Source organism: Taeniopygia guttata, chromosome 25 (genome assembly GCF_048771995.1).
Source record: "Taeniopygia guttata chromosome 25, bTaeGut7.mat, whole genome shotgun sequence".
Lineage (NCBI taxonomy): Eukaryota > Metazoa > Chordata > Aves > Passeriformes > Estrildidae > Taeniopygia > Taeniopygia guttata.
In genome coordinates this window covers 6,494,307-6,504,871 of record NC_133050.1, presented here as the reverse complement: position 1 = coordinate 6,504,871, position 10,565 = coordinate 6,494,307, and the positions used below count along the sequence as shown (strand labels likewise).

The following is a 10,565-nucleotide window of genomic DNA, read 5'->3' as shown; positions in this document are numbered from 1 at the left end:
GCCATGGGAACGGTCGATTCTCCCCCCTGCCCACCTCCCCTCTCCCCCATTTCCCCCCAGGCGGTCCCGGGGGTTCCGTGGGGGTCCCGTGGGGGTCCCGGTGGTCCCGGAGGGGGGTCCCGGGGGTCCGGGGTGGGGGAGGGGCGCGGCCGACCCCCCCCCCCCCGTGCCGGGCAGGGCGGGAGCCGCGGGTGCTGACGGGAAATTCCCGTTTTTAATCCCCCCCGGATCATCCCCCCCCCCCCCCCGCGGCCTCAATCCCGAGGGACATCGGGACCCCCCGCGACCCCCCCCCGAGTGGTGACACCGGGGGGGACACGGGGGGGCTCAGCCCCGTCACCCCCAACCCATTCCCGGCTGCTCCGGCCCCCCCAAATTCGGCAGCTCGCGGGGGGAGGGGGGCAGCGGTTTCTTGGGGGGGGGGGAAATTTGGGGGTGCCCCTGACCCCCCCAAACCCCCCCAGGGAAATTCAGAGCTCAGAGCACGGCCGGGAGGGGGGGGGGGGCGGCATCCCCCTCCCTGGGACCCCCAAAACTCGGGGACACTGGGGGGACACTGGGGGGACACTGGAGGGACACTGGGGGGACACCCCACGTCATCGTGACCCCCCCCCGTGTCACCCCAATGTCACCCCCCCAACAGTGTCCCCAAGTGACACCCCAATGTCACCCCCGTGTCACCCCCGTGGTCAATGGCACCGACCACGTGTCACCCCAACGTCACCCCAATGTCCCCAAGTGTCACCCCAGTGTCACCCCCACGCGCAGTGGCACTGACCACGTGAGTGTCACCCCCCACACCGTGTCCCCCCAATGTCCCCCCGTGTCCCCACATGGCAACGATGAAGATTAAGATGACGATGAAGATGACGATGACGATGACGATGATGACAACACTGGCTGACAATGACAACGATGACAATGATGATGACAATGATGAGGAAGATGATGGCGACAGCAACGGTGACAATGACAGCAATGGTGACAACGATGGCAATGGTGACAATGGTGACAATGATGGCAATGACTGACGATGACAATTACGGTGACGATGACGAAGATGACAGCAATGACGATGATGATGATGATGATGATGATGACGATGAAAATGATGACAGCAATGATGATGATGATGATGATGATGACAAAAATGATGATGATGACAACAACATCATGATGATGGTGATGATGACAATGACGACGATAATGATGACAACAAATACGACAATGAAGATGATGGATGATGATGACAATGATGATGAAGATGATGATGAAAATGACAATGGCAATGATGACAATGATGACGATGATGATGATGATGACAATGATGATGATGATGATGATGATGACGATGATGATGATGATGATGATGATGACCAGGCCATAAAACCCCCAGAGCACCAAGAGTCTCCCCAGGGGAACGGGGATCCCTGGGGATGGGTGGGATCCCAGTGCCAGATCCCAGGGCCAGATCCCAGTGCCGGATCCCAGTTTGGAATCCCAGTTTGGGATCTCAGTGTCAGATCCCAGAGTGGGATCCCATTACCAGATCCCAGTTTGGGATCCCAATATGAGATCCCACTGCCAAATCCCAGTTTGGGATCCCAGTGCCACATCCCAGTACAGAATCCCATTACCAGATCCCAGAGTGGATCTGGACTGGATCCACTGGGATCTGGGCACATCCCAGTATGGGATCCCTGCTCTAGGTCCCAGTTTGGGATCCCATTATCAGATCCCAGTTTGGGATCCCAATACCAGACCCTGCTATGGGATCCCAGTACAAAATCCCAGTTTGGCATCCCAGTACCAGACCCCAGTTTGGGATCCCAGTACCAGATCCCAGTACCAGACCCCGCTATGGCATCCCAGTACCAAATCCCAGTTTGGGATCCCGGTACCAAATCCCAGTTTGGGATTCCATTACCAGATCCCAGTACCAAATCCCAGTTGGGGATCCCGTTACAAATCCCAGTTTGGGATCCCGTTACCAGACCCCAGTTTGGGATCCCAGTTTGGGATCCCAGTACCAAATCCCAGTTTGGGATCCCGTTACCAAATCCCAGTTTGGGATCCCAGTTTGGGATCCCCGCCCCCGATCCCCCCCGGGGCCGTGTGTGACATCGCCCCCCCCTTGTCCCCCCCAGCCCGGGCGGTGACACCGCGGGGACCCCGGGGGGGGGGGAGGCGGCTCCTCCCGGCTGACCCCGCCCCTCTAAGCCCCGCCCCCTCCGGCCCCACCCCGTTAAGCCCCGCCCACCCCGCTCAGAGCGGCGGCACCGAGAGCGGAGCGGCGGCACCGGCACCGGCAGCGCCCGCGGCCGGTAAGTGCGGGGGGGTGAGGGGGGGGTCAGGACCCACCGAGCGACCCCCGGACCCACCGAGCGACCCCCGGACCCACCGAGCGGCCCCGGCACCGGATGGACCCCGCGGCCGCCGCCTCCATCCGCTCCCGGGGCCGCTCCCGGTGCCGCTCCCGGGGCCGCTCCCGCTGCCGCTCTCGGGGCTCTCCGCCGGCCCCGGACCGCGGTGATCCCCCCCACTCTGCGTGACGCCCCCCACGCCCACCGGAGCATCCCCCCCCCGCTCCGGTGATGCCCCCCGGGCGGGCAGGAAGGGGTTAACGGCGCCGGGGGTCCCGGACAGGCTCCCCCCGGTGCCCCCCCCGTGTTTCACTTCCCCTTTGGCTGCCGGGGGGGCTCCAACCCGTGACACGCGTGGGGGGGGGGACACGCGGTGGCTCCCGGTGCCCACGCGGGACGCGGGACCCGCCATCCCCCCGTGTCCCCGTCCCGGTACCGTCCCCGTCCCGCTCCCCACGCGGGACACGCCGCCCTCCCCCCGTTCTCTGCCGCGGGACCCCCACCCCACGCGTGTCCCCCCTCCGTGGATGTCCCCGTCCCGTCCCCGCGGTGCCTCCCAGTGCTCCCAGTGCTCCCAGTACCGCCGCATCCCGCGGGACTGGGGTGACCCCCCCACACCACTCCCCACCCCAAAACACGTCCGGGGACATCTCGGGGTGGGGGTGGGGGGGTCCCACGCGTGGCCGGGGCGCGTGAGGCGGTCACGCGCCGCCGGCGGGGGCCAAACTGGGGCCAAACTGGTCCCAAACTGGGCCGCGGGCGGCGCCGCTTCCGCATCCCCGCGCCGGGACCGGGCGGGGCCCGGGAAGGGACCGGGGGGGGACCGGGACTATCGCCCCCCACCCCACCCGTGCTCGTCCCACGGAGCGGCCGCGCGTGGGGAAACTGAGCCACGATGGGTTCGATGGGGTGTTGGAAGGATCGCGCCCAGATGTGCCCCAGATGTGCCCCAGATGTGCCCCAGATGTGCCCGGGGATGCTGCGGCCGCCGGGGCAGGGCGGGACCCCCGCGACACGCGTGGGACCCCCGCGACACGGCGGGGCAGGAGGGCGGAGGTGGCCGTGGGGCAGGGCGGGGCCCCGGGGGGACACGCGGGGACCGGAGCCGTGGCCGTGGGGCCGGACAGTGCGTTAGGGCCGTGTCCGTGGGGCCGGGACCGTGTCCGTGGGGCCGGACAGTGGGTCAGGGCCGTGTCCGTGGGGCCGGACAGTGGGGCCAGGGCTGTGTCCGTGGGGCTGGACAGTGGGGTCGGGGCCGTGTCCGTGGGTCAGGGCCATGTCCGTGGGTCGGGGCCGTGTCCGTGGGGTCGGGGCCGTGTCCGTGGGTCAGGGCCGTGTCCGTGGGGCCAAACAGTGGGGTCGGGGCCGTGTCCGTGGGTCAGGGTCGTGGCCGTGGGGCCGGACAGTGGGTCGGGGCCGTGTCCGTGGGGCCGGACAGTGGGTCGGGGCCGTGTCCGTGGGGCCGGGGCCGTGTCCGTGGGGCCGGACAGTGGGTCAGGGCCGTGTCCGTGGGGCCGGACAGTGGGTCAGGGCCGTGTCCGTGGGGCCGGACAGTGGGGTCAGGGCCATGTCCGTGGGTCAGGGCCGTGTCCATGGGTCAGGGCCGTGTCCGTGGGGCCGGACAGTGGGTCAGGGCCGTGTCCGTGGGTCAGGGCCGTGTCCGTGGGGCCGTGTCCGTGGGTCAGGGCCGTGTCCGTGGGGCCGGGGCCGTGACTCGCATGCCGGGGGGGCCCGGGGGGGCCGGAGGCGGCCGCGCCGCTCCCCGGGCCACAAAGGGCCCCTTGTCCCCACGCTGCGTGGGGGGGGATCGTGGGGGACTCTCCCCCCGCGTCCCGCTCTCCCCACCCACCCCAAAAACACGCGGGGGGTGCGCACGGCGGGGGGGGGGCACAGCGATGACATCTGCACCCCCCACCCCCCCCACGGGGGACACAAAGGCCGGACGGGACCGTCCCACCCGTGTCCCCCCCCACGGGCGCCCCACTGAACGGGCCCCCGCGGGGGCCACGCCCCTCGTGAATATTCATGAGTTGATTTGCATGAGAAACGTGAATGGGGCGGAGGGGGGGGGGGGAATACCCACGACCCCCGCCCCGCTCCCACCCGGGTCCTTTTCCCGGTGGATTCCCCGCGGGATCGGGACGGGGGGGGAGGGGCAGGACCGGCCCGGGGTGGGGGAGGGGTGGGGGGGGTGGGGGGGTCCCGGTGGCCTCCCCGCCCCCCCGGCGGAAGCCCCGTGTCCGGCCGGGCTGAGTCACGGGCGGCCTTAAAGGGGCCGCGCTCGGACACGGGGGGAGGGGGAGGGGATTTTGGGGGGGGGGGAGGGGTTGTTGTTGGAGAGGAGCGTGGGGGGGACGCGTCTGTGCGTGGGGGGAGCGTCTGTTCCTGGGGGGAGGGGCGTGGGAAGGTGTCGGTGAAAGGGGGGGGGCTCACGTGGAGGGAGGGGGGGGGTTGTTTACCAAGTGCGGTCACGAGTGGGGGGTGGGAGGGGTGGGGGGGTTGTTTGTGGTTAGTCACGGGTGGGGGTGGTCGTGTCTCCCCACCCCCGTGTGTGTCCGTGGGGTCTCCAAGCCCCCCCCCCCCCCCCACGGTGCGGGGGGGGTTTGGGGGGGAGGGGCAGGCGGGTGATGCGTTGCCGTGGAAACCGCATCCCTGCGTGGGTGGCGGCGTCGCCATGGCAACGGGAGCGGCGGGAGAGGGGGGGGGGACAGGGACCCCCCCCATAAACACACAGAGGGAGGAGACCCCCCCCAAAATCCCGGAATGGGGGGGAGAGAAGGGGGGGCAGGGGGAACTGGGGGGGCAGGGGGAATTTGGGGGGGGTCAGTCCGAATTTGGGGTGAATTTGGAAACGGGGGGATCAGTGGGATGGGATCAGTGAATTTGGGGTTCAGTGCAAGGGGGGGTCAGTGGAATGGGGGGTGACTGAATTTGGGGTGAGCTTGGTGACACGGGGACAGCCTGGGGACACGGGGACAGCGGGGATGGGGACACGAGGACAGCGGGGATGGGGACACGGGGACAGCGGGACCGGGGCTGGGCTGGCACCGGGACCGGGCTGGGGACACGGGGACAGCGGGGCTGGGGACACGGGGACAGCGGGACCGGGGCTGGGCTGGCACCGGGACAGCCCTGGGGACACGGGGACAGCGGGGACTGGCACTGGGGACAGTCGTGACACCCAGGACTGAGGCTGGGGACAGTCGTGACTCGAGCAGCTGAGCTTGGGGACACTGGTGACACCAAGGACTGAGGCTGGGGACACTGGTGACTGGTCCCCGATGCCCCCCATGTCCCTGCTGTCCCCTGATGTCCCCCATGTCCTCGATGTCCCTGATGTCCCCGATGTCCCTGCTGTCCCCTGATGTCCCCCATGTCCCTGCTATCCCCTGATGTCCCCGCTGTCCCCCATGTCCCCCATGTCCCCAGCCATGGCCGAGTACCGCAGTCTGCTGGAGGAGCTGGCCCAGAACATCACGGCCGAGGACCTGGAGCAGCTCAAGTCCGCGTGTCGCGAGGACATCCCCAGCGGGGAGGGCGACGCCATCGCCACCGGCCACCACTGGTTCGCCTTCCTGGAGCGCCACAGCAAGCTGGACCGAGGTGGGAGCTGGGGACAGCCCGGCAGTGCCACCGGCATGTCCCCTCCCCATGCCCGGGGCTGCTGCGGCCCTGGGCTGGTCCCTGGCGCTGTCCCCTGAGCCTGTCCCTGTCCCCTGAGCCTGTCCTCATCCCTGTCCCCTGAGCCCTGTCCCTGTCCCCTGAGCCTGTCCCAGTCCCTGTCCCTGTCCCCTGAGCCTGTCCCAGTCCCTGTCCCTGTCCCCTGAGCCCTGGGCCTGTCCCTGTCCCCTGAGCCTGTCCCAGTCCCTGTCCCTGTCCCTGTCCCCTGAGCCTGAGCCCTGTCCCAGTCCCTGTCCCCATCACCTGAGCCTGTCCCTGTCCCCTGAGCCTGTCCCAGTCCCTGTCCCTGTCCCCTGAGCCAGTCCCTGTCACCTGAGCCTGTCCCAATCCCTGTCCCCATCACCTGAGCCTGTCCCAGTCCCCTGAGCCTGTCCCAGTCCCCGTCCATCTTGTCCCCATCCCGTCTCCATCCCTGTCCCACCCCCATCCCTGCCCCTTGTCCCCATCCTCATCCTGTTGCCATCCCTGTCCCCATCCTGTCCCTGTCCCCATCCTGTCCCTGTCCTCATCCTGTCCCTGTCCCCGTCTCTGTCCCCCTCCTATCCCTGTCCCCTGCTCATCCCTGTCCCCACCCTGTCCCCTCCCCACCTGTGTCCCTCCCCTGTCCCCCATGGCCGCAGCGCGGGTGACCTGAGCCCAGCACATGTCCCGTGTGTGTCCTGCATGTGACCCGTGTGTCCCCGCGTGTCCCCGCGTGTCCCCGCACCACAGACAACCTGTCCTACATCGAGCACATCTTCGAGATCTCGCGCCGGCCGGACCTGCTGACCAAGGTGGTGCAGTACCGCACGCAGGTGCTGAAGATCTCCGAGGAGGACGAGGTGGACACCAAACTGACACGCATCCCCAGCGCCAAGAAGTACAAGGGTGAGCGGGGACCCGGGACAGGACAGGGACACCGGGGACACTGGGGACACTGGGGACAGCAGGGACAGGCAGGGATGGGGACAGGGACAGCAGGGACAGGGACAGGCAGTGACACCAAACTCACGCGCATCCCCAGCGCCAAGAAGTACAAGGGTGAGAGGGGACCCGGGACAGCAGGGACAGGGACACCAGGGACAGGGACAGCAGGGACAGCCCAGGATGGGGACAGGGACACCAGGGACAGGGACAGCAGGGACACCAGGGACAGGCAGGGATGGGGACAGGGACAGCAGGGACAGGGTCAGCAGGGACAGGAACAGGCAGGGATGGGGACAGGGACACCAGGGACAGGGACACCAGGGACAGCCAGAGATGGGGACAAGGACAGTGACACCAGCTCCAAAAAGTACAAGGGTGAGATGGGACCCAAAACAGGACAGGGACACCAGGGACAGCTGGGGATGGGGACACCAGGGACAGCAGGGACAGCAGGGACAGGGACAGCCTGGGATGGGGATGGGGACAGGGACAGCCAGGATGGGGACAGGGACACCAGGGACAGGGACACCAGGGACAGCCAGGATGGGGACAAGGACAGTGACACCAGCTCCAAAAAGTACAAGGGTGAGATGGGACCCAAAACGGGACGGGGACAGTAGGGACAGGGACAGCTGGGGATGGGTGACAGGGATGGGGACAGGGACAGGTGGGGACAATGCCAGCTGGGGACGGGGACAGCCGGGGACAGGGTCAGGGACAGGCAGGGACAGGAACAGCCAGAGATGGGGACAGGGACACCAGGGACACCAGGGACAGCCGGGGATGGGTGATGGGGACAGGGACACCAGGGACAGGGACACCAGGGACAGGCAGGGACAGGCGGGGACAATGCCAGCCGGGGATGGGGACAGCCGGGGACAGGCGGGGACAGGGACAGGGACACCCAGGGGCTGTCATTGTCCCCAGGCAGGGACAGAGACTCCTCCCCGATCTGCCCAGGGCTGGGACAGGGACCCCCGGGAAAGGCTGGGGACCCCCAGAAAGGGCTGGGGACCCCCAGACAGGGTTGGAGACCCCCAGGAATGGTTGGGGACCCTCCAAGAAGAGCTGGGGACCCCAAGGAAAGGTTGGGGACCCCCAGGCAGGTTTGGGGACCCCCGGACAGGGTTGGGGACACCCAGGAATGGTTGGGGACCCTCCCCAGGAAGGGTTGGGGACCCTCAGGAAGGGTTGGGGATCCCCAGACAGGTTTGGGGACCCCCCCAGGAAGAGCTGGGGACCCCCAGGAAAGGCTGGGGACCCCCGGGCAGGGTTGGGGACCCCCGGACAGGGTTGGGGACCCCAAGGAATGGTTGGGTACCCTCAGTAAAGGCTGGGGACCCCCAGGCAGATTTGGGGACCCCCCCCGGGCAGGGATTGGACCCCCGGGAAGGTTTGGGGACCCCCAGGAATGGTTGGGGACCCCCGGGCAGGTTTGGGGACCCCCGGGCAGGTTTGGGGACCCCCCCCGGGCAGGGATTGGACCCCCGGACAGGGTTGGGGACCCCCAGGAATGGTTGGGGACCCCCCCCCAGGAATGGTTGGGGACCCCCGGGCAGATTTGGGGACCCCCTGGGTGGGTGGGGAGCACCCCCAGCCCCCCCTGACCCCCCGTGTCCCCCCCAGACATCATCCGGCAGCCCTCGGAGGAGGAGATCATCAAACTGGCCCCCCCCCCGAAAAAGGCCTGAGGAGGAGGAGGAGCCCCCCCAGAGCCCCCCCAAATCCCCCTCCCCAATTCCAGCCCTGGGGGGGGGGAGGGGCACCGAGAGCGTCTGAACCCCCCCCCAAAAATCGGGGAAATTGGGGGGAGGGGGGGAAAATTCCCATGGGACCCCCACCCTAAAAAAGCCTCGATTTTGGGGGAGGGGGGAGGGGGAGGGATGGGGACCCCCCCCAATGTGGGGAAGTTGAGGGGGGGCACAAAAAATGGGACCAAACCCCCCCCCCCAGCCTAATTTGGGGGGTTAAAAGTGTTGGGGACCCTCCCACCCTAAATTTTGGGGTCACAGGGAGACCCCCCACCCCAATTTGGGGGGCTCAGACCCCCCCCCAACCCTAAATTTTGGGTCACAGGGAGACCCCCACCCCAATTTGGGGGGCTCAGACCCCCCACATTAAATTTTGGGGTCCTCAATTTGAGGGGGGGGTCTGTGACAGGGACTGAGACCCCCCAAATTTGGGGGACACAATTCCTGAGACCCCCCCCACCCCAATTTTGGGGGGTCGGAGGCATCAGGACCCCTGACCCCAATTTTGGGGGGGGTCAAGAGCACCCCCAAATTTTGGGGGGGGGGGCACAGGAGGGCAGGGGGAGGTCGGGAGGGCGCCGAGGTCGGAGCGGATTTTGGGGGGGGTCTCGGACCCCCCCGGGAAGGGCAGGAGGGGACGAGGAGGTGACAAAAAAAGAGGGGGGACAGTGAGTGGTGACCCCCCAAAATTGGGGGAAAAATCCCCAAAATTCCCATTTTTGGGAGGCAGGAAGTGGTGACCCCCCAAAATTTGAGGAAAAACCCCCAAAATTCCCATTTTTGGGGAGGCAGGAAGTGGTGACCCCCCAAAATTGGGGAAAAAAACCCCAAAATTCCCATTTTTGGGGAGGCAAGAAGTGGTGACCCCCAAAAGTGAGGAAAAAACCCCAAAATTCCCATTTTTGGGGAGGCAGGAAGCGGTGACCCCCCAAAATTGGGGGAAAAAACCCCAAAATTCCCATTTTTGGGGAGGCAGGAAGCGGTGACCCCCCAAAATTGAGGGAAAACCCCCAAAATTGAGGTAAAAACCCCAAAATGGAAGAAAAACACCCAAAATGGAGGAAAAAACCCCCAAAATTTCCATTTTTTGGGGGGGCATAAAGCAGTGACCCCCCCAAAATTGATTAAAAACCCCAAAATTGAGGAAAAAATTCCAAAAAATCCCATTTTTGGGCGATAGGCAGCAAGAAATGACCCCTAAAACTGGGGCAAAACCCCCCAAAATCCCAATTTTTAATAAATATTTTTTTGGGGGGGCGGGGGTTCTCCCAGTACCCAACTGGGAGGGAGGAGCCCCCAAACTGGGCAGGGGGGGGTCGGGGGAGGGGATTTTTGGGGTTCAGGTTTAGTTACTAACCCAAGGGGATGGGGGGGGGGGCAGCAGAGTTAATTAAATGTTAATTAATTAATATATTTTATTTAATAAAAGCTAAAACCCGCAGCAGCCGCCGGCTCGTGTGTCCCCCAAACTCCCCAAAATTTATCCCTGTGCCCCCCCAAAATTTATCCTTGTGCCCCCCCCTCCCAAAATTTATCCCTTCCCCTCCCCCTTCCTTTATTTATTGTCCCCAAAGCTCTGTGAAAAACGCTGGATTTGGTTAAAAATTGACATTTTTGACCCCCCTCCCAACGTCGGGATGGGTTTTGGGGGGTCCCCCCCACCCCAATTTCCCTCCCCCACCCCAAATCCCCACCCCAAATCCCCTCCCCCCAGACCGTGCTGACTGTGTATAGATAAAGATGGAAAAAAGCTGCTCTGTGCCAGGGTTTTTGGGGGAAAATCCGGGGAAAATGGGAAAAAAAATAAAAAAGGAAAAGTGGGAAGGTTTAGGGGGGGTGGGAGAGAAATTTTGGGGAGTCTGGG

At 65.5% G+C, this 10,565-nt stretch overlaps 1 protein-coding gene across 1 annotated transcript; it reads left to right on the top strand.

Moving 5' to 3' along the window:
• The first annotated feature begins 2,233 nt into the window (after nucleotides 1-2,233).
• Nucleotides 2,234-8,790, top strand: PEA15 (proliferation and apoptosis adaptor protein 15). Its single transcript, XM_072918495.1, has 4 exons — nucleotides 2,234-2,324; nucleotides 5,793-5,966; nucleotides 6,756-6,911; nucleotides 8,577-8,790. Exons 2-4 carry the CDS (start codon nucleotides 5,795-5,797, stop codon nucleotides 8,639-8,641), a joined length of 393 nt encoding a protein of 130 aa, XP_072774596.1. The 5' UTR covers nucleotides 2,234-2,324; nucleotides 5,793-5,794; the 3' UTR covers nucleotides 8,642-8,790.
• Nucleotides 8,791-10,565: the final 1,775 nt, after the last annotated feature.